General features: G+C 39.9%; 1 protein-coding gene across 3 annotated transcripts in view; it reads right to left on the bottom strand.

Annotated features, from left to right (window-relative positions):
• TPH2 (tryptophan hydroxylase 2) overlaps positions 1–24,281 on the bottom strand; it is a 51,891-nt gene that overhangs the window by 2,547 nt on the left and 25,063 nt on the right. For 2 of the 3 annotated variants that reach the window (XM_080393860.1, XM_080393859.1), the window contains one exon: positions 5,761–5,856. The exons of the other annotated variant lie outside the window; for it this stretch is intronic. In XM_080393860.1, coding sequence (XP_080249986.1) covers positions 5,761–5,856 — 96 coding nt within the window. The remainder of the gene's footprint in view (positions 1–5,760; positions 5,857–24,281) is intronic. 3 annotated transcript variants of the gene reach the window in all.

Genomic DNA, 24,281 nt, shown 5'->3' with positions numbered 1-24,281 from the left:
ATACCTTAGTACTTCCAGGTTAGACTTGATGCCTCAAATGTCTAAAGCACAACGTTTTAAAAGTCTGGGTGGTCTTAGTGAAGCCCTGTGCAGGGAATCAAGAGAGTGATATGGGCCATGTTTTCTTAGGAACTGAATCAGTGGGTGACCACTTCTGGTTCATGCATTCTTTCCTGTATTGTGTCAGCTTCAACAGAAAGCATGATGGTGGTGTCCTCTCCTCTTCTCCTCCATTCACTAACAGCCTCTGCTGGGCCAGGCCCACTCCTTGGGATTGAAGTCATCAGAGGCAAGAACAGATTCAGACTGTGGCTCCTACATCATGAACAACTACTCTAATCCCTGAACGCTGTTTTTATAAAAGGGAAGAGTTTAAAGAGAAGCAAAAGCTAATTCTTTATCACAGTTGATGTCCTCTGAGAAAGCCTTTCTTGTTAATTCTCCTCAGATTATCTCTGTGCAATGACTCCTGCTTTCTGGATCCCAGTTTAGTTTTTGCAGGAGCAGAGCTGCTGCTTCACACAGCGACTCTGTAGAGACTGGGATCACGCAACCTGGAAACAGAAAGTAAAGAATTCAGGCATGCCCGCAAAGTAAGGTGACAACTGACCAGTTATTCTTAGGACTGCAGTTTTGGGAAGGAAGTGCCTAAGTTCTGATGAATTCCCACCCAAGATACCTACCTCCCTTCTAGGGTATGATCTTCCGGCTCTTGGATCAAGTAGGCATTGTCATGGCTACCAAAGCCATGGAAAACATCTTTGCAAATCTGGATGGTGTTTTCAAATTCTGCAACCTGGCATCTGAAACATCTATGATTGAGTTGATATGCTGACACCAGCAATGCCAGAGTTCAGCAAGTGATTTGAGTCCGCAGGCAAACCTTCAGACCATCAACCGCCTATTGTAAACTAGCATGGTAAGGACACTGACTCAAAGCCAAACTAGTTTTTTTCAGAAACCTTACAGTGCTCTAAAATGTTGGTCCTTGGCACTCTCAGCATTATGAAGTACAGAATCTCAAAAAAAACTTCACCTGGTGAGTCTAAAAGCTTTCAAGTTCAGGCCTGGTTTTTTTTTGTTTGTTTGTTTGTTTGTTTTGCATGCTACTCACTTATTTTTTGCTTGGACATTCAGTTCTTCAGTGAACTCGAATAAGTAAGTATCCAGTATGGATTTCTCCATCTGAAACTTCTTGAAGAGCCACCTCCAATGAGATGTCAAGGCTAACAATCACATGGAAAATAGCTTTTGGTCAAATAGAGCATCAGACCATCTTGTGGATTTGTAATAACTGTCTTTAATGCCCCATTCATACAAACTGTACTGCTTATGCTAATGCAGCTATTGGTGATTCTCCTTCAGTTCAAGCAACAAGAGTTTGGAGTGCAACTTCCAAATGAATCATCACCAATTCCCAGGAAAAGCAGCAGTATCAGATAACTGGACAGCTTAAAAATTAGACAACTACCATACTGGAAATAAGCATAACACTAAAGAAATGCCAACACTCCCTGCTCAATCAAAGGTTAGGAGATTGAGGTACCTAGCTGCAGGTCAGGTCTCTAGGACCCAGGATATCTGACATGTCTGTACAGGGATGGAAGATATAGCACAGGATCTAAAGAAGAGTTACACATTTCTGGATTGTCAGCTGGAGGGTCGGTCAGATATACTGGAGCATCTCAGATGGCACCAGGCATTTACACTGAGCAACTGTGAATCATTTCCTAAGTGACCACTATCACTGACACATGAAAAAAAGGCTTTGGTCTTGTAATTTCTCCTTTGAGTATAAAAAATGGAGTGTAATAATACAATTTGGAGCTTCTCAGTTTCACAAAAAAGAAAAAAAAAAAAAGAAAAGAAAAATCTTCAGCTATCAAGGGGAAAACTTGAGATGAGTTATAAATACTGCACTGTCTGAAGAGTGCAGGAGGGCAGAATAAGAACACAGGTGAGAAGCTGTGTCTGTGCCAGTACTGATTTTATTAACTTGCTATTCTGGTGGGGAATACAGAATCGTGGAAAACCTGCTCTTAGATGTTTTTCTAGTTATCTAAAACATAGGTTGCAAACCTGATTGTGCCCTAATTTTACCAGAATTTTTTTTATTTCGTCAATTTTTTTTCATCAACACTTTAATATATTGTTTAGACAAATAAGGAAAAGACTCTCTCTTTAAAAAGAGCACTAAAATTAGCATCTAGGATCCAGGAGCTGTTTTATCCATTGTCTTCATCCTCTTCAGAAAACTGGGCCAAAACTTGCGTTTGAATCTTATTGGTTATAAAGGCTAAGGCTGGCTCTTCTTAACACAAATTATCGTTAAAACAAAATATGACTAGATATTGTATTTGACTTTAAAAATGTAGACAGAAAGATTTGAAGTCTACCTCTCTGTTAAATATAGAAGCATATAACAGGGATATATGACTTGATCTACAGCCAAGTCAAGTTGATAGGAGACTCCTTTAATGAAAGAGTTCAAGAGAGCATCATACAAAGTAAATGGATTAAAGTTTCTGAAGACATTTGGACTGCCTTTTAGAAATAGTTTTAATAATTGAAATGTACATTATTTCTGCCTTATGTCTAAGCCCCAAATATATACTGTATAATAGCGTTAGCTAGAGTTAACCTGACTATATTAGGCAGAACATTTTATAACTACTTACTGTATTATTCATTTCCCCCCAGGCTTCATTTTTAATCTTCTCTTCCTCCTTATTTTGTTGTGCTTTAATTTTTTTTTTCACTTGATGGTTCCATAGTATGCACATCAGGAGTTGCATTTTTCAGTATCTGAAATTTGAAGTCTAAATAATGAGTGGGGAAAAAGACTTGAAGGGAATCCTATATTCATAAGTTCGTGCCCACATTTCTCTAGCTTTTATAGTTTTGTTGCTAAAGCTATTGACCAGATTTGCAAAATGGAGCAGCGTGATACAGAAACAGGGATGACTGAACAAACCATTCGTTAATCTGAAGGGCCCAAATACTGCTGGCCACTTCAACCCTGCAAACAGGACGACTCATTTATTTCTAGAAATTTCTAGAAATTATAAATAAAATCAGCCACTGTTTTATTTCCTGTGAATAGTGTTGCATTGAAAAGAGAGCTGATAGGGAGGGCAGTTAGAGAAAGGCTTCTCTTCTTGCTAACAAAAGCATATTAATATCAAATGCCTGTAAAGTCAAGGTAGCAAAATTCAGAACTGAAACAAGATCTACCTTCCTAGTGACAAGAATAAATAAGTATTTGAACTTCTTCAGAGAAGGGATTATGGGTCCACAATCAGCATTGTCTTAAGAATGGCAGTAGTTATTCCTGAGAAGACTTCTTCACTCTGACTCCTATGAGAAGTATGGGTGTTGCACACATGAGGGTCAGACTTCACAGCCATGCAATCCGAGTCTCCAACCCCACTCACCACAGAAACAGCCAGTATTTCTGTCATCATTTTCAGAGCAATTGCTGCCATTCATTAGGATTTCAGTTACAATCATGGTATTGATATCATCAGGATCTCAACTACGGTCTATTACATTAGCATTAACTTTCAGGCACCTTCAGGTCAAGGAAGAAATTTTCCCTCACAATAGGTGCTAGGAGATAAGGGTGGAGGAAAGGGAGGTTGCTTTCCCAGGAAACATCAGAGACTGGCAATGGCTTGATGCAAGGCTGTGCACCGATGTCATGAGTGAGTGCCCAGACATTCTCCTTCCTAAGCACCTGCCTGATATATCTTGTTGACAAGAAGCACACTCTATGACAGGTTTCTGGTCTAGAAACAGCTTCTCCCGTGGTCAGATTAGCAGAAAACTTAGTAGGTTTTTTTCATGTTTTCTCTTCTTTTCTACCCTGGAGTGCAGTCCTGCAGACTTTCCAGACATTTTTCACCTTATCAGTTCCTTCATGGAGGCTATGGCTATTTGTGGCATGGTGCTGTGCTGTTCTGTGCCTGCAGCACACAAGTGCTTAGTCTCTCAATAACTGAAATGTCTAACTTAAGTCCCTATGCTCTATATATGTAAGATCTGGTGAAATTTAATAGCTTATGATACACAAGAGGTCAAACCAGATGATCTAATAGTCCCCTCTGGCTTCACATCTATGAAATATATATGTAGTGTAATAGAAAAGTATATAATAATATTGACTTATGGCAAAATTATTATGATATATGGCCATACCTTTGAAGCAGATCAATATAGTCCATTAAAGTGCCCATTATTTAATTTTTACTGTCGCTTTTCAAAGGGATTATTCTTTGCATTTACACTTTGAGATTATTGCCGAGTGAAGAACACAGATTTGGGGTCATAAATGTGTGGTAACAAACTATGCACGCTTGACAAGAATAATGTGTTTGTTTATGACATTGATGGTAGAAGATTTATTATGCTCTTGACTATTCATTTCCTTGTTTTTATGCCCTTAGATTTTGTAAATTATGTGATAGGTATTTTCAGGGTCATCACCTAATGACTGTACTGTTCGTTTAAATAAAAGGCCTGATTCTCTGCAGAATCCTGCACAGAGTTTGGGGCTCAGCACTGAATGATGTTGGGCCACAGGAGAATAAGTGGGACATGTTCATCTCTCTGCATTTAACCATCTTTGCACTGCGGGTATAAAATATTGCCAGGCTGATACAGAATGCTTCTGTGGCTGAAGTATGCACTGAACTTAGAACAACTGCAATGCAAAAAAAAAATACTGCAGAAGGTAATTTTCTTCAATCTTTTTTTCTACTAATGAAATAATAGCAATTTGACTAATGAGATTCACCATGAATATTCTTGGTTACAAGTGAAACAAACAGAAAAACCAGACCGAGATACTTCTATTAAACTGCCAGATAGTTCACTGAAAGCCAGCCCAGGAGGGTGGGAAGATGTCTAAAGACAAACAAACAGCATATATATTGCAAAACAGCTTGTAAATACTATTCTGTATATGATTTCTAAAACCAAACATTTACCTGAAAAGCCACCAAGAGTTCATTTGGGTCCCAGAAGACAGTACTCTGCCCTCCTCTTCCCCTTCCCTCCCATCTTGCCAACAGAGAGATGTATTATGTCCCAAAATACTACACTTGTAACAAAATAGCTTTTGCTTGTTCCCTATGTTTTCTAGGCATAAAAAGAGGCAATAAATGATCCACTACAACTACTTGAGCTGGGCGAGATTAAACACTCTCACCTTTATAAGGACAGGGCTCTATGAATTATCATATAGGCATGTACTTCAATTCTAGCGTGAGCTTATATGCATTCTTTAATTTTAAATACCAATAACCTACTGAATAAGGACTTTAATAAATGTTGTTCTTCTAGTATCAATAACGAATCCATTGAAATACATTGGATTACTTACAACAGAATCACATCTGATTTCAAAACATTTTTTAAAGTGTGTTAAAAGTATATGCTTCTGTTCTAAAGAAAGCTTTCAGAGCCCAAGGCACCCTTACCTGTTAGAACCTACAAGCCTCCTTTTACAGGAAATGCAAATTCAAACAGAAATAAATTTTATATTTTATAGTTGCTTTGGTACTTCAGGCCTTACAAATCCATTTCATGCTTCAAGTGCCAGGTGATATTTCAAACAAAGCTTTTAGATCAATATCACATTATGAAAGTAAGCTTTTTATCTTAAGAACTTTACCTGTTATTTGAAAATCAAAAGATTTACATCCAACTATTATTTTGTTAAGATTAAACAGAAGTAGATTCTGCTTTAAGGGCACATACCTTTAATTCACCAATAGAAGACAGAAGTCCTGCCCCATAAGCACGTAGTTGTCCTTCTTGCTTGCAAAGGCCAAATTCAATCGTGAAAAAATAGCACTGTAAAATATACAGATACATATAGTGTAGTTGCAAACAGGCACTTCAGCAATGACGATCGGTACCATATTCACTCGATTGCCTCTCTTCTTCAGAATTTCATGTCTTTAATATAAATTCAGATAAAGTATGTTATTACTGATAAGTACTTTAAATGTCATGTTCTGCAGTAAAGGAGCTTTGCACAAAAATGTGAGATCCGGCTTTTTCTCTGGGCACCTAGGCAGTTCACAGGAACAGCCAGCTAGGAACAGACAAGCAAGATCACTTAGGTATCAAAGGTGCTGATAGTAATCTGCAGAGATTTTGAAACCTTCTGAAATAAATGAGGTGCCTTAAAATAAAATCCTTCACGGTAGTTGGTCTGCCTGTCTAGGAACCTCTGAAGACCTCTGAGATCGAGTTCAGAGCACTCAGCTTTAAGCTCAAGCTGACGACACTTTAAAGTCTGGCACATTATTTAAGTGCTGTCTTGAGTTAGAATGAATTTACGTACATGTATGTGCTTAAGAGCCTTCTTGAGCCAATGCCTTAGTCTTCACTAGATCTTACTCTGTCATAAGTGAAGAACTAACATGCCACTTGGCTTCTTAAATTACAGAAAGAAAAACACAGCCAGTTGAATGAGTTCACTTAACCAATCCATTACAATTGTTCTTTAGTCTCCATTCAATCAGATAACATATCTGAGCTGCAAAACTGATGAGAAGCTGTGAAAGCAAGGTGTTAAATCGGCATAAGAGTACTGTATGTAACTTTGCTGTATCAGCCCAAGAAAGTTAAATGTTAGGAAGACCGTAAGAAGCACACATAGCCCTCTCTCCAGCAAAAGACAACAGTCACTTCTGCTATGGTACCAAGTTTTGGTTTGGTTTTGCTATGATAAATCAAGATTACTTTTTAACCTTAGATCAAACAGTTGAGATTAAGCTAGTAACTATTTCTACATAGGAGGGTTTTAGGAAGTTTTCTAACTTACAAAAAAATACCCCTACCTATATACATGTGTGTGTGTGTGCGCATTTATTACATTATCTGACAATTTCAGGTTTTGTTCAAAGGAACATAATTCCACGGAACTTAACAGATTTACATGTATTTGCAGGAAATGTGAATTTAGAATAAGAACTGACCAAGTATTTGGTACTAAATCTTAATTTATTCTGAATAACTTCAGAATGGATCCTAACACAATGATTTTATTCTTGTCCATTTCCTCCTTAAACCCCCACTCTTCCAGGCTGAGTATCCTACTAAATGCAAAAAAGCAGAAATTAGCAGCACTTTTAAGTTCAACAAATGTTTAGAAATCGAGAAATTATTAATTTCTCTGGCTCTTATAAAATTTCCTATAGAGCTACTGACTCATGCAGCATGGCACTATGTAGAAGGGTGTAATAAAAACCATGAGCCCTGTGTCTGATCCAATCCTGCTAAGTCAGCTGGGAAGAAGGAGAGGTTGCAGTAACTTCAAATGTTTTGAGTCAGATTCCATCACAGCAGTCAAAGGCACAGATATCCACAAGAGGAGGCGAAAGCACAACATTGTCAAACAAAAAAATTGAAGTTCCACCTCTGGCTTTGTTATTGACTCTGATAAGACAAGCTAGCATAAAATTTTTCATTAGATGCAATGAGCTGATGTCATCACTTAGAGGAAAGCCAAGACAGCTGGTTTCCAAAAAGACATCTCAGGACAAGCAGCCAGGTACACAAAATGACAAAGGCATCACTGCAGGAGTGCTGAATGAAGCTGAGAGACCTATCACCAAGAAGAGGAGACACTTAGTTTCCCTACCTAAATATTATGCCAGGAAAACCTTCAGGAGGCTACAGTCCTGGTTCTGTACACGCTGCCACTGCCAGCAATGAACCACTCAGCTTTACATTTAAATCCCACCAACATCTTTGAATTTGCCCCCTTCCCCTCAACTCTCTTAAAAGAACCCATTGGGCAGTAATTCTTATGCTCTGAACAGGAACACCCTGACATACACAGCAGGACCGGGCTCCTGATAAAGCACAGTGATTGCAGTAATTTGCAATCTTAAAACCAACAGCAGCTAAAAATGGAGGGTCTGGTGTTTGTCTGTTGTAGATCTGTAAGAGCAACCATGACTTTGACCCCATATGTGGGACACCTTTACTGTAGACCTTCCTCAGGCTGAGGAGGACCAAACCAATGTCACGCTCCTCCCAGAGGAATGCCCACTCAGACATCTATAGGGCCAGTGGAGAGAGAAAAGAGAAATGCTCTCCGCTCCCCTGAGGATGCACAGTCATGGGGAAGGAAGGGGCAGGAGGCAGAGAGCTAATACTGGCACAGGAGAGAGCAATCCCTGCTGCCCAGGGGGAGGGTGTTCACAAGACAGAGAGAGAACTCGATTTCACTTCCTCCTTGATGGATAGACAGCACACAAAGACAAAGCTTTTTTTTACTCAGGCTCAAAAATTATTATAATTGTTACTATTATAAAAGAGAGTCATATCTATGAGCCAACACTTGCTGATGACAGCCCGTCTTCAATATTGATAAGACTTGCACTCTCAGTATAACTAACTCAAATAAAATACATACAAAATGACCAGATGATAAAATACATCTGCCTACTACTAACTTGTGGTATTAAGCTGCAGCATTAAGAAAAGCCCTTCAAATGAAAAGCCGATTTTTTGATAAATTCGCCATACGCAACAACTACAATTTAAGAGGGATTCTTAAGAGACCTCCGCTTAGCTAAGAAAATGAGATAGCTCACCCAATGCTGCCACCTTCAGCTCGCCAGGCAGCCACGCACGGCTCCCCCCTCCCCCCCACGCACAGACAGACACGCAGGGGCAGCTCGGTGCATCAGGAGGCTCCACAGGCCTTGGCGAGCTCTGCTCTTCAAGTCTGCAAGCATCAAGGTATGCTGATAAGGAGGTTAAATACTAACTGCATAGAGACACTTTTCATGGACCAGACGCAGACGCATCAATACGCGCTGTAGGCTTCTCTTTGTATGGCAAACTGCACAGACTGGGATACTGTAGTATATACAGGATAACTGCACTGGAGTGGGAATGACTGAACAAAAAAATGGTTGTTCAGATGAATAATTTTTTTTTAAAGCCTCACCTGAAGGCAAATAGCTGATTATTACATTGTCATTACCTGTAGGCTGGTGAATGCAAGCACAAATAGGGGCAGGCAGGCTCTCACGTTCTGATTTCAGATCTTGGACCGGTCTGGGGCATACTCCCCAGCCTGCAGCCCCAGGCGTGTGGCTCCTCTACAAGCTACAGCAATATCCTGTCATCTCTCTTTACTTCCAGTTCCACCACATCTTTGGCTTTGCTACAACATACAGGTAGGCTCTTGAAGTCGGAAATTCTGTGTTGTATAAATTCTGTAGTTCTTGAAGAGCCTTCCACTAAAATGCTGGTCTGTTAGCCAAATCAGCAAAATAAGATGAAGAACTGAAGTGGCAAATGAAGGGTTAAAAATAACTTTAAAGCCAAGAGACATCAGTGTAATGGTCAAGACTGTGACAAGAGCACAGGACCGTGTATGATACAATTTTAGTTTATTTCTCTTATTTACCAAAAGTACACAAAATTTACTTTACAGTCATGCTTATGAACCGTCTACGTGGATTCAAAAATTGTTAAACATACCTATGGAAGAAAATGCTATTAAGGGCTATTAGGTACTAATATAGCAGATCTCTTCCTTCAGAGTCCCTAAATCAAAAAATCATCAGCAACTAAAGCAGTACACCAGGAAAATATCACCACTGTATGGCTTTAGACCTACACTGTCCTCCAGAAATCTGCCATTTGCCAGTGTCAGAGACAAGATACTGGGGTAGCTGGTGCGTCCAGTATATGTACAATTGTAAGAGTCAGATCACTTGCCATACTATTGACAGGAAAGATACAGAACAGATCAAGCCCTGGCACCTGGTCTCCAGGGTAAACACAATTGTCTATTCTTCATGTTCAGGTACTGTCCTGCATCATAAACTGGACTACCAAAAAGAAAAAGAAAAAATCAGCGACAGCTGTGACAGCTATCAAAAAAAACCCAATTGTTATTCAAGGTTGTTTACAAATTTTCAAAGGCAGGAAAAAAGGTGTGATAAGCTCAACACTCCCCATCTGACTGGTTTCTAAGGCTTTGAAAATCACTCCTCACATCACATCATCTTGCATTTGGATGTCTCCCTCCTGGGATCTGTGCAAAGAGCTAGTGCAGGGTGTTGGGTGCTAATGTCACAGAGTCAGTACTTCAGAATCTGACTTGGCCATAAAGAGGCCTTTCAAGCCATTCTACTTCACTTAGTTTTCTTATGGTATAGCTTAGACACTGATATTTGTGTTCACTTGGCAATTTTCAGCATGATGTATAACATGAGATTTTATCTGTTCTCTAGAAGTACCTTGTAAAGATGTTGTCAGGACAAGTCCTGAGAACACCAGCCACGTCAAGAGCCGATTCACTTGCACTCCCTGTTGCAAGGGGGAAGGAGAGACTGAGTAACTGCATGACTGCAGCCCCTAGCACATGGACAGGAATATTCACCACTACAGGAATTGCTAATGGGATAGGGCTGCAGCCCATTTGTAGTAGCACAAACAATTACTTTATATATATATACACAATTATATATATAAACACAATATATATTATATATATAAAAAATTGTGTGTGTGTGCGTGTGTATATATATATATACACAATTGCCATACAACTACTAATGTGTGTAAATACTTGCCAGACCAGTGCCAAATAAATATCCTTAAGAAGACATCTTTACGTTCTTTCTACTGGATTTAAATTGTTTGAATAGCCCGCTCTTAATTCAGATGCATGTGATATGTTCAGAATATGCAAAGATTAATTGCTTTATTTTAGAAGAAACCTTTGATATTTTAGCTCTAAAATGATTCACCTAGAGATTAAATCTCTCGTATAGTTCTAATTTTCTCCTAAGAAAATATTTATATACAACTGAAAGACTTTCAAAAATCCCATTGTTAGAAATTAGTCCTAAGAATCAATGAAGTCAAGGTGTTTTCTTTCCTCCTATGAAAGTTGCTCAAATTGCAAGCAAATGTTGATTCAGAGATATTAGAGACTCCCATTTGTGCTTTCTTTCTTCATTCAGAGCTAATGCAAATAAATTTGTGAACAGTTGCTTATTTTTCAGTCTCAAAGACATCGATAGGCACCAAAAAACAGCTGGCATTTCACATTTGACTGAATTATTCAAAATTCAAAGTCTGTTCAGTAGTATCAGGAATGCTCCACTACAAGAAACAGATAGATATAACGCAGGTAACCCAGGCAACTAGCCAGTAGAGCCCAATGTTAGAGTCCAGACATCAAGCAATACCGGCTATTTGACAGCTATTCATGTGGGAACATTATTGAGTAGAAATGCCGGGAGATTTTTGAACAACAAATAAATCTCCTGATGAGCTTGTGAATAGATCAAAAGCAGAAAAGAAGTAAAATTCAATGGCTAAATCTTTCATTATAGATGATTCGTCTACATCCAGCAAATGCAGTGACCCTGGTCACAGTCAACAGCATTTCTAAATAAGAAGAAAAAGTTTAATTTTTCAGTTATCTTCTTGAAGTATTTTGTTTAGTCTGCCACTTCGGAATGTATTTAGGCTCACTGAAATGAGGTTCCCTTCAGGGATCTCAAAGTGTATATATTTAGCAATATTCTCCTTTTCTGCTCATGTGACTGATTTGCATTCAGACCTTTCACTAAGGGTGAATGCTTGGAACAAACTCTTTATAAACAGAAGTCTGAGCAGGTTTGGTGCCACTCATTAGCACTTGGGGATAGACGCAGACCAGCCTTAGCATTTCTGTTGTCAGCCATAGTACACAGTATCCCTACATGCAAATTTCTCTAAAAAAATCAAAAAATACCTCATGCAGAGGCTTGACATACTCAAAGTACACACTATAGTGAGCACGGGGGGCATTAACCCCTTGTGAATACTTCAAAATTACATCTCTTTTTTCAGGAGTTTCTGAAGAGAGAAACTCATAACAGTAACCCAAATAAAATTATCATCATGAGTTTGTAAGGAAGCAGAAAACGTACCTCAAGCAACATAATGCTTCAGTGGTATCAGTAAGGAGGTAACTCCATACCTCCAACAGCAGGGAGCTCAGCCAAGACGAGACAATGTGTATGCCAGTTGCCTACCTTGCAGGTGCTCTGCATCTTCTGGAACAAGAGCTGAAGGACATCCATCCCTACTAAAACCCTTGTGTCTCTTGAGAGAACGTGTCTTTCTGTTGTTGATTCTCACATGAAGGAGGCCCTCTTGCTACTATGAAGAGCAGGCAGAGAGAATGGAGGATGAAGCACTTCTGGGATCTTTCTGCTGCTGCCACTCCAAAAGAAGTTAGTCCCCACAGATTTGGAGCCACTGGATATCCCGCTTCATATTTTAATTACTCCTAAATAATCTGAATTTAGGCCTGCTCTGCACAAAGATGATGTCTGTCAACGCCTCTCATTTTATCTCAGTTGAAAACCTTGGAGACCTTTGGAGATGCAGAATCAGGAACCTCAATACTTAAGCAAAAACTCTTTGTAAAACGCTGGTGTTTCCTGGCAAGGCAGCAATTCACCTCCACCAAAGCTAGTGGTCACGGAGATGATGCAAAAAATCAGTCCCACAAAAGCACACCTGCCTCAACTTCCCCAACACTGTCAGAGGAAGAATTTTTTCAACATAATTAATAATGCTGAAGCTTAATATACAGCTAAGGAGATGAAACCACTGAAATTACAAACTGCTGCTTAGATCATTTATTAAACACAAGGCATTAAAGCCCTAATGCTTTACCCTTCCTATTTCCCCTTCCCTATCATATGATTCTTATCTCGAACAACTTCTAAAACCTGGGGTTTTAAGGTTTATTAATTTCATATGGAGTTATTAAGAACAAATGATGTGCAATAATGAGCCATTCCCTTTCCACTTTATTTTACAACATGTAATGTGAGTTCACGTTCAGCGCTCCCTATGGTAGCTGAAGTGAATATTTGCTCATTTCTTTTTCAAGCTGTTGCCGCAAATTTCAGCTATCTAGAGATTTCACACAGTTAACATAAGAGGCACAGTCAGGTCTTTTGATACGTTAGCTAGGACTCCAAGAGATGGGGTCCTCTGAAAGCCAAACTAAAAGGGGGGGGGGGGGGGGGGGGGGGGGGCAAGGTAAACAGGTAAACATATGTCACTGCTGTCCAGCCAGAGTCTTCAGTCTGTGCTGCCCAATGTAACACACTTGATCCACCATGATCATTCACAATTCACATGCTGCAAGCAGGGACTGTCTTTAGGGCTCTACCATTCCTGTTTTCCAGATCTTTATTCTGCTACTCTTTCAAACGAGGACTTTGTGTTAACAAAACCTATCAAAGCAAGAACAGTCCTGAGTTTATATACTACATGGGCAAGGTCTGGCACCCCAGAAGTGCTCCCTCAGCCTCGTGGCTTATGCTACAGCTTGGAGAGTATGACTCCTCCAGCAAAGGGCCAGGGAATTGAACACTGACAGGCTGGCATGAGCCACACAAGAGCAGAACATGGAACAAATAGACATACAGGAGATCATTTAGTTGTTCTTTGCCTGACAGCACTCCCATTTCATGGGGAGTCATTGACCCTCGACTGTTTCTCCAACTGTGAACTGCATTGCTTAGAAGAATACCCAGAGAACAGACAAGAAGAACTTCAGGCACTTTTCTTCCTCTGGCATCCAGAGCCAAACATCTCTACAAAAGCCTAGCCCAGCCTTCAGGACCTGTTTCCCACAGTAACCTGTAGACATCAGCACTGGTCCACCATAGTTTCCCCTTCTCTAAAAAGGCCAACCTCCACTCCCCAGCAAGGATGCTAAGAAGGAGACTCTGAAGAGAAGACATAAAGTTCCAGCACTTCCTGAAATACCAATAAAACCTTTTGAGGCTGGGGAGGCAGAGTCTGTGCTTTTGAATGCGCTGCAGTGCTCTGAGAAAACTTCATAAGGGAAAAACTGGCACCAGAGTCTCTGCCACTTATCCTGGGAGAAGCTTTTGATAGACTGGTAAGGCAAATCCACAGATTAATAAGAAGCAAGGTGCAGCAACAAATCACAGTACAGGTAATCCTCATGTTATAAGCAGGTTTCCTGAATCACTGCCCTTTGCCAGTCCGCTGTCAGAATTCATTACTGCAGGCTGCAAGGTCTCGTTAATAACTATCCTTGGCCAGCCCAGAGACAGACCCCCAGTGTCCTCCCTAACAGGCATTCCCCTGGCACCAGGCACATGTGGTGCTTCTCAAGATGCCATTCCCTGGAGCAGGCCATCCACCCCCTAACTGCCAGGCCACTTACTGCATATGGCAACGGCACTGCAGGGAGTGATGCAGAAGAGCCAGGGAGCCTCCCATGGCATTTTAGCTGAGGAGGGGTATGAGGTTCTTGTGTACATGATCAGCAGCAAAAGTCCTAATGATCTGCTAATGAGGGGAAGTCATATCTCCAGAAAGGGGAGCAGCCTCCTGGGGCTGGAAGGATCTCAGAACTTCTGCAAGCCTTGAAATTGTGGGGGCAGAAACACACTGAAGAGACAGGGACAACTGGCCAGTCAAGCTTTAAAATTCTTATTTCAAGGAAAAAATGCACTATTTCTTTAGAGTCATATCCATTTCAAATTTATTTTTGAGGAGCAAAAAAAGGGTAGGACTTCATTTGAAAAATAACAGCATCCACGCTAATTTTCAAAACATTTAAAAAAGAAAATTAACTTCTTGCATTTATTTACTGAAAACTGATTTAATAGCTATGACTTGTTTTCAAACATCACCGTTTCCAACAGCAACACTACACTTGAACTCAATGTTCTTTTAATCACATAAATGCAAAGGGACTCCCAAAAGCTTTTGTGGCTCTTAATGCATTTGCTTAACCTGCCTTTCAAAAAGCCCAAAAAAAAAGATAGCAGGCATCAGCACAAAAGTTTAAGTTCTATTCATGTCAAGCTGACAGGCAGATCAAAAGAAAAAAAGTAGCTCAGGGAATTTTAAATATCTATTAATTTTGCTACTAAAAATATATCCAAATTGAAGATGTTTTTCACAGCCCCAAACAACATCTTTTTCAAGCATAGTAGAGCACCTCCTTGTAGCTCCCTGATTTTCAGCAGTAAGGGCATGTAAAATGAATCTATCATAACCAGAGTAGTCAACTGAGTCACCATTGAGTTACCTGCCAGAAGCCTGTAAACAGCAAATCATGTATTCAGCAAGGTGCAAAAAGGTTATACTTGAGCAAGTACCTGTGAGCAGGGAGATCGCAGCTTTTCACTATACTGAAGTCCAAGGGATTTACAGTGGCTGTGGTCTAGGAGTGACTTACCAAACATGCAGATCACTCTGAAATGGTCACTAGTGATCAGGCTCCCACTGATATGCAAGACTTCTGCGCTCTTATAGGTCCTAAATTCACTGCAGGTGTATCATATGGATCTGCTCATAAGCCAATATGTTTATTCAAAGTTGAAAAATTAATCCTGTAAAGGTGTTTACATTTTAGAAATGTAAAACATCTTGTAAACTATAATTTTAGACACTTTTATATAGTCAAACTATATAATGGTAACAAATACAGCCTACTGATTCAAGGGAGGGAAGAAAGACCCTTAGAAAAAGAGTAATATGTTTTATAGGGAGAGAAGTATAATCTGGGAGTACCCACTCTTTCCAGCATGTCTTGAAAAAGCTCCGAGTTCAAAATGCTTTATCTAGCACTATTAGAAGACACCATCTTTATCAATGCCATAATGATGATCTATAGAAAGTTCTCTATCATCTACAGAAAATATAGAACTGACAGATGCTAACAGAAACAAGGTTATCCTGTCAACGCTAATGCTTTTTCTTATGCAAAAGCAAAATCCCAAACCAAGCTTGAATCTAACAAACAGCCTGGAGGCAGGGTGGGGGTGTTCAAAGTGTGCCTGAAACAGCGCCATCACATTCACGTTCTGTTGACCTTGCGCTGCGACAACTTCAGCCATAACTGGAATCAAACCAAAACCAACCCAAATTAACAGACACAAGGCCCTTCTCTGTAAACTTATTTTTTTTACGTCAACAACGCTCTCAGATTTAGAGCATTTGCTTTAACCTTCCAAGATTGCCAACAAATAAAAAACCCTATATACAATAACATCAGAAGGCCTGTCAGCTCTAAGAAGTAGCTAACGGAGTTGCTTGCATGCTGTACCATGTAAGCTTGGTTTGGACAGAGACACACCTGCAAAATCATGTGTCCTCTGGAGTCGATTCTTCCCCTGCAAAACCCTGGATTCCTAAATAACAGGTTTTGGCAAGTAAATTACTAACATTAATTTTACAGGAACAAATCCTACTGTCATTTGGACATATACAACCCTATTGACTTTTAGGAGACTATACATGGAAATGAAGGTAGTATTTAGCTCACAGACCTAAACTCATTGAAAGCAATGGCAAACCTCTCCTTAGCCTTCTGTTGGACCTATAAATATATAATTAAGCTATATTTACAAAATCATTATGGTAGATCACCCAAAAATATCTCAGTTAAAAATTTATGGGACCATATTCCATCCAGCACTTTGATGCCATCTGATAGAAAGATGATGACAGGCACAAGAACCACTTCCAAAGATGCAGCATTTAAGCAATTAAGCCCTAGGCATAGTCAGCTCTTTATGGATACCAGCCATATTTTGTCTTACTTCCATAGTTTAATCTGTGTATACAAAGAAAATACCCAGGAACATGCTGGGTGAGAGAATTAGACTGAACACATGTGGTATGCTCAGTCCTTGAGCCAGTATTTAAAACAATTCAGATTAGTGCACAGTTGTGAATATTAAGTCAGAATCTTTTCAGTTCTGTACAGATATTAATTTTAAGACTCTGTCCATAAGATGGTATTTGGCTTATGCATAGCAGCTACATGTATGAATGTCCCTTCTGGAAGCAAAATTATTCACTGAAATATTCCAGACAATACCAAGGCAAGTGCGTGGTTTGAGGACTTTATTACACATAATTGGTTTGGTTCCTGCCTGAAAGCAGAATCACTTGGCTTTCTTATCCTGATGCATCCACCAACCCTCAAAAGGAAAACAGATGTGCAGGGTTGTAGCCATGGTCGCACTGTGCAGCGCAGCAGGGAGCACAGATCCCTGAGCAAGGGGAACCTGGAGCTGGTCCACCCCAACAGCACTGCAGGTCCCAGCCAGATAAGCAAGCAGCTGCATTCAGGGAGCTGCTCCCAAGGGAACCCCACCTGCAGGTTTTTTGCACATCACTCCTCAGCTGCTCTGGCTCCATGGAAAGCATGGATAAAGCCAGCTCCTCCACCTGTGCACCCACAGCACAGACATTCCCTCGGTCCTAAGTGAGAACTAGACATGGCTGAAATGAGTTTCCATGTGCTGAACTCCCTCACTTCTCCAAAAATGTGTGCTGCTGGCAGAGCATCTCCGCGTCTTGTACAAATGACTCAGTTACTACTCTATGTTACAGAATCTTACAGATTTCAGTATGTAAACAAACACAACAGAAAAAGCAAGTGGCATTATAAAATGTACTTCGTTAGTTTGCTTTGACACCTATATATCCCCCTGAGAATACTTCCTAACATAGTATGGGACATACTGCGGTACACAAATAAAACTTTAGCAGCTTAAGACCCCCACAGTTCTGGACTATACATGAATGCATTTTACAAGTGAGTTTCACATGTATGTGCTACAACCAAAGAAAAATAAATGTAGTAGTGTCAGTATGAATGATACCTACACAGAGCCTAGGATTATCTCTTTCCTTCAAAATATCAGTGAAAACACAGAGGCAGTCAGCAACAGCAGTAGCAATACATTCCAAACCTTTCTTCTACTGCTTTTTTCCCCCATTGTCTTTATTTAAACCTTTAGTCCTGTAACTTATGTGCTTTGTTTGTATTTATTACCCAAAATGCTTGTGCTATTGTTCACTGGAAGCTTACGCTGGGTCCTTTATTTTGACCCAGTTACATATGTTCTATAAGATACTTTATACCTTTTTGCTAATAGATTTCCTACTCTAAGTCAAAAGAGAAAACAAATATGCAAAAACCTCTTATCAATATTCATAGACTCCTTCCACCTATTCCTCTACCTATCTCAACTGGATCCAACACCAAAATGGTAGATCCTTGCTACTTGCATGCACTCCTAAATTGCACAAATTCTTCCTGAGCTCTTTTTTTGAGGCTCACTTTCATTACTGTTGTAGCAGAGCAAATGTTCAGAGTGTGAGCTATTGAACTACCAGCAAAGATTACTATTGCAGAATCTGCAATTTCTTAATGAAAATGAAGTTGCTTCTGAAAATAAACAAACGTAATTAGCAAGCCAGTGCTGTGTGAAATTTGTACCATTCTCTTGTTAACCTATATGTCAAGATGTATTACTCGTGTGCATGTAAATTTGCATTTGCAGTTCAGTAACCTCACAGATTATGATCTAATCCACATAGCATTATGGAAACATAATGCTATAAGAAATAAAAATAAATCCAGTCTCTGGCTGTAATTTGTTGTTTTATTAGAGGCTTTTTCTTTAGCGTTTCTAACTGCTTAGGGCTTGATCTTCATAAATCACATCCTGTCTAAAAGGAGCTATATTATTTCTACAGGAAAATTTCTAATTCTTTCCCTGCTCCTAATTAAGTCAAATTAGTTCTCTCTTGCATCTAGCTTCCTCATTACAGGGTTGGGCCCAAGCACACAAATGTACAAGCATGTTATAAAACAACACTATTTCTAATTACTCATGAGTCCAAAATTTTGTCCATTAGAGCAATCTGAGATCCTCTCAAGAAGCGGGTCACTGACCTGACCAGCTGGGCACCCTCATAGCCAGAGGTGAACCCTCCTTCACATTTTAACTTTGAGTGATACAGTACAAAGCACAAAATGTGTCGATTTTAGATGTAACACGTCATATGTTGAGGTACCTACTTAGCCCAGAACTAGTTAAAGTAGGAGGTCTGTATTTAAAAATGTTTTGCAAACCAGTATTTTATACCACCCTTCACAAATGAAAAAACAACCCACCACAATTCCAACACCAGTAGCCCAGCTCCCCAACTTCACTGCAGTGGCTGACACTTGATTTCTCCACCATCTAAATTACTTTTCCCATCCCCTTGCAGAATTTGCAGATCTGAATCACGCCTTTTTACCTTCTGCTGATCAGAAACTGCAGAGACGTATCCTTGAATAGCGATGCTGGTTGATAAAGATGAATCCGCTGAATCCTACTTCCCTCCTGCATGCAGCTCATTCCTCCCATCCCTAAGCAGCAAACCATTTCAGCTCTGCAACATCAGGTCCATTCTTCCTGCCACGCAAAAGTCTTCCACTTCTACAGAAGCACATCCAAAACTGACTGAACTTCACAGGGCTGCTCTTAACCAAAACTCAGATTAGGGTCTGAACTGCTCACTTCCCCGACTCCCCAACCCTCTCTCTTTTCCAGCTCTAGCTGGAAAAATGGAAAGGATTCAGGGAAGTAATAACATGCTTAAAGTTACAGAGCATCTTCTACATGACAACTAAACAAATGACTGCTTTTCAATCCAGAAGAGACAACTAAGGGAGAAAATGAAACAGTTCTGTAAAATCATGATGGCATAGAGAAAGCATACAGGGATGACTTGATCATTCTCTCCTCAAATACAAAAAGGCTAGTAGGAATCAAGTTAAAATCAACAGAAGGGGATAGTTCACCAGACAGTGAATAGTTGAGTCATAAAGTTCTTTGCCAAAGTTACTGCAGATACTTAAAATTTACATGTCTTCAAAGACAAACAGCTGTTCCTGGACAGAAATCCATTCAGGATAATTAAATACGTAGAAACCACATTCGGCTCAAGAGTTCCCTGAGTTTCTGAGTGGCCAGAAACTTTGAAAATATTTGAAAAGAATCAGGTATGCTTATCCTGTTCTTACATCCCCCTAAGCAGCTGTTTATGACTGCACTTGGGTACAAGGCATCAGCCATAGGGCCTGACCAGCACCACAATTCCTACAAACCCAAACCTGGAAACACAACTCTCTCCAAACCCAGAACAAAGGCCTCAACAAACTGTCACAATTCCTGCAGAAAACATCAAGCATTTGCTCCCATTTCAGAAACAGAACTCTTCAAATTCTCCTTGTAGTAACTTCTTCGGAGTGCTAGCTTATTTTTTGTATTTCAGAGCTATTTGGTTTGAGCTACAAAGCTAGCTAGGTGTCACTGCTGACGTCTTGTTCTTGTGCCATGAACCTCTGATGTGATGATCGTGAAAATGCACTGCAGGGGAAACACTGCAGTATTCCAAAATATTAAATATTGATCCCTGAAATCTACAAGGTTTTTTCCCCTTTAGTCCTGTTCTGTGATACATGTACTGTCTTTCCTGCTCACCTATTTGATTACGTATACTGTAGGAAGGACCTGACATCGGTGCTTCTGCTACTTCATGAAAAACTATTGCTGAAAGAATCCATTAAAAAATGGAGAACATTACTTATTATTAATTCCTTTAGAACATCACGCAGAGCAAACCCACAAATTAGGGGATGCTTTTAGAGAAACAGTCTGCATGCCCAGCAGCACCACACCAATCAAAGTAATCCATCAGTAAGTGATCCTTCTCACCTGATTCAGACAGACCTGTATGACTTTGTAATGATTAAGAAAGCTACAAGGTTTTAGCAGCTTTCTCTTCTGCTTCTTGTATCAGTTTCAGCTTTTGCACTGGGGCAATTTCCAAATACATCTGCATGTGGGTGGTTTTGCCTGGTCAAAGTCAGGAACAGAAACACAGCCCAGGCTATCTACTGATAAACAATATGGATCACAGTATTTCCAGTCTCACGCTGTGTGGCAGAACAATGTCTGGCTATAGTCATCTATCCTACCTGATTTCAGTTTTATAGTCCCAGCTTTTACCCTGGGAATGAGTTCATCTTCCCTAAGTGACACACATCCCAAACCAGAATCATTTCATATGTTTCCCAGAAGTCCATCAAAATTCACTCAAGCAGTTTTTAAATCATATTCACTCCCAGCTCTTCACGCTGCAGCTCCTTTACTCATTCTACAGGTGGAACTGGAAGTGATGCCTTGGCAAGAAACTCCATTATGTCACCACTGGACTTAAGGTACTCACTGTGCTCCCTCTTTGCATTCGTCACACTATCATAGCATGCGATCGGGATACAGGAAAAAGACTGAGCAAAGATTTGAATGTTACACTCCAATATGTTCAGCACCTGCCATAGTTCTTGGGCTATAACACCAGGTTTCAGTTGGCCAATACATAATTATTTTTATATGGCAGAATAGCTTCAGCAGCAGAGCTGATCACAGACAACAGTGGTTAGTTCACTGTCTATCTTTTTGCAACTATAAATAAGAGACATGCAAGTAGTTTTGATTTTTCAGATGCACAGTGGCAATGTTCAAAATCTCAAATATTTTCATAGTTTTCTTCTCAATTCCATTTGTTCATTCATGGAGGAAGACAGTAATCCAGTTCACAAATTGTACTTATGGCTTAGCACTATCAAATAGCCCCTCTGGGAAATTTGTTTGTGAAGATGAGAGACTGCAATAGTCTGCTCCGTCTAGTGAGACCATGAACGCTGTATCTACTCTGAGTTACCAAATGCAACTCCATCTTTATCTGCAATGCTCCTGCTTCTTCCATTCTGGTTATCTCCTCAGCAAACATAATGTGTAATTGTCCTGAATTATGTGTCAGTTGCTCAGCATGGGAGAAGATCCAGAATGAAGCTAACAAGACCAGATAACATAGATCAAGAGGGAAGACAAGCAAGTAAACTTACAGGAATTACCACTGACTTCTCCCAGAGAAGTGGTTCTGAACATTGTTTTTTGTCCCAGCATATATCTTTACAATATTTTGTTTGTGGAACATACGCAGATAAATTAAAGTGATCTTTAGAAATAAACCATTGGCCTCAGTCATCATCCCTGCAAGGTAAAACATTTATATTCATAACAAGCCTGAAATACACTTACAAGGCCTCATCACACACAATTCCTTCAAATTCAGAAGCAATTCACTACTGTGGTTTTCCACATAAAGGATAGCAAAAGCAAGAGAAATTTCTCAATTTCTGCTGTCGCATTCTGTTAAAATACCAGAGCAAATTTTATCAAGAAGGATGAAAAGGTGACAATTTTATAGTTGTAGACAACAGGAGGTTTAAATGTAACTTCCAGTAAGAAACAACTGGGGAAAAAACTTGTGCAGCTAATTAGGCCCTAATGACCAAATTCTTGGGTGGAAAGATTTGGTGAGAAACTGCATACAAAGACACTCTGCTAACCTCTTTTCTGAACCACCACCAGTTAATGTGCCCTACCAAATTTTATATTCACAAACACATCCTATACCTACTGCATCACGAAGGGGCAACCTGAGCTGTGCTGAAACCACTTGGCAGGAGCTAGGAGACATTTTTGCCATTAGCAAGAGAGACAGGATCCTGCTTATTAACTTGAAGCTTTACAAAGACAGCTGCTCTCTGGCTCCCAAGTCCACAAATTACAAGGTAATACTGAAATGTAAACCGAGGTATATTTTTTGTACAATTTTCCTGACAAAACCTTACATTATGTGCTGTTAAACATGTTGTAAATGATATATACATTAGTTGAAACACCTCATGTCAAGAGCTCCCTACATCTTACAGTTTGATAAGTAAGCAGAAGACTGCCTTTGTTTATTTTCATACTATGTGAAAGTAGAAAGACCAGGCATGCTTGAAAAATCAACTCAGTTTAGAAAGTCACACAGAGTAGCACAAGACATTAGTGACGACGATGATAATAATTAGCACCCAGGTATGCACAGCCAATATTGTATTTCCTCATACAGTCACCACATTATACCTTACTACTAGCAAAAAAGTGGATTGTGCAAATATTTTGTTTTGTTTCAGTAATATATCTCTCAGTCACTTGGTTTTTTTATCTTTCCTCTTTCTTACTGACCTAAAACATTGTACAACTCTCAAAAAAACACTGCAAAGACAGTCTTTTGGCTCTTTCAATATTCCTCTCTCATGGTAAGAATGATTAAGGTTAAAAAGAAGCAAAAGTGATTCCTTTCTTCTTGCCCCCATCTGACTACCAGACTCAAACAAGAGGATGAGGAGAGCTCTCATCCTTTCTTTTCAGCCCTCTTCCGCTGCAGCTGCCCTGCTCCCTCCAGCTGGCCAGCACCAGGGCCTCTGCAATGCTCTCCTATTTAATCCCTGCTCTCAGTGGGGCTGCACAGATGTGACTAATTGCAATTTAACAAACACTTGTAGTCTGCCCAGGGACCAGGCTCCAGCTTGCTCAACATCTACTGTGTCAGCTCTGCAGGGACATAAACATCAGCACATTTCCCTTGCAGTTCAGGACTGGTGGGGCACAAAGAGTAGATCTATCAAGGCAAATAAATGGTGGTTTTTGAGAGCAGAATGGAACAAAAGATTACAAAATCACGTGTAATAATTCTTCCCTTTCTGGTCTGAATCCCTAAGAGGCGTTTTCCTCTCTTCCTAAAGCCATTGTCCTCCCTGTAACGGCTCAGCTGTTAATGTCACTATCTTTTGAAACAGGTCGTGTTAATGGCAAGCTTGCTTTGGGCATATTGCTTCGAGCTCATTAATATGCATGTTCTCTCTCCATTCATTTGTTTATTTACTTTGAAGTTGCCTCAATGGAACCTGCACTGCTTTTCTGTGTTAAGACTCTTGGCTGGCATTTCTCAGCTCACTGCGTCTCTGGTTTTTATCTAGGATGGAAATGGGACCGAATGTTGCAGAAGTCAGTTAATAGCACCTCAGGTGACATTTGGTGCCCAGCTGAATGAATTTCTTGGCCTCCTCACCCCCACTGCTGAGAGATGTTCTTTCTACTTGCTCTCAAGTTGACTGTTTACATTGCAAATTTTAGGGCAAGTAACATCTCTGTATTTGTCAAGCACCTGCCCCAGGGGAGTACAGCCACTCATTGTGCTTCTACAAAAAATAACACCACCTGGGCTACCTGAAGTTTCTCTCTAAATATCTCTTCCACCTGAAAGAGCTATTTCAAGCATGGGAGGAGAAATCAAGTTTGACTCAGATATCAAATTCTCAGTGTGATAAGGGAAAGTGATTCAGCTGTCTTATTTTTGGCTTTGTGATTCAGGAGCAACTCACTGTTCAGATGACACAGTCAGTCATAACTGGGAACTTCTGTGAGGGGGATGAGTAAAAGCATTTTATATAATATTCAGAGGTCACTTTAATATCTCTCCTCAAACAGATCAGT

The sequence above is a fragment of the Falco punctatus genome (genome assembly GCF_963210335.1).
Source record: "Falco punctatus genome assembly, chromosome: 6".
NCBI classification, from domain to species: domain Eukaryota; kingdom Metazoa; phylum Chordata; class Aves; order Falconiformes; family Falconidae; genus Falco; species Falco punctatus.
This window is presented reverse-complemented; position numbering and strand designations above follow the sequence as displayed.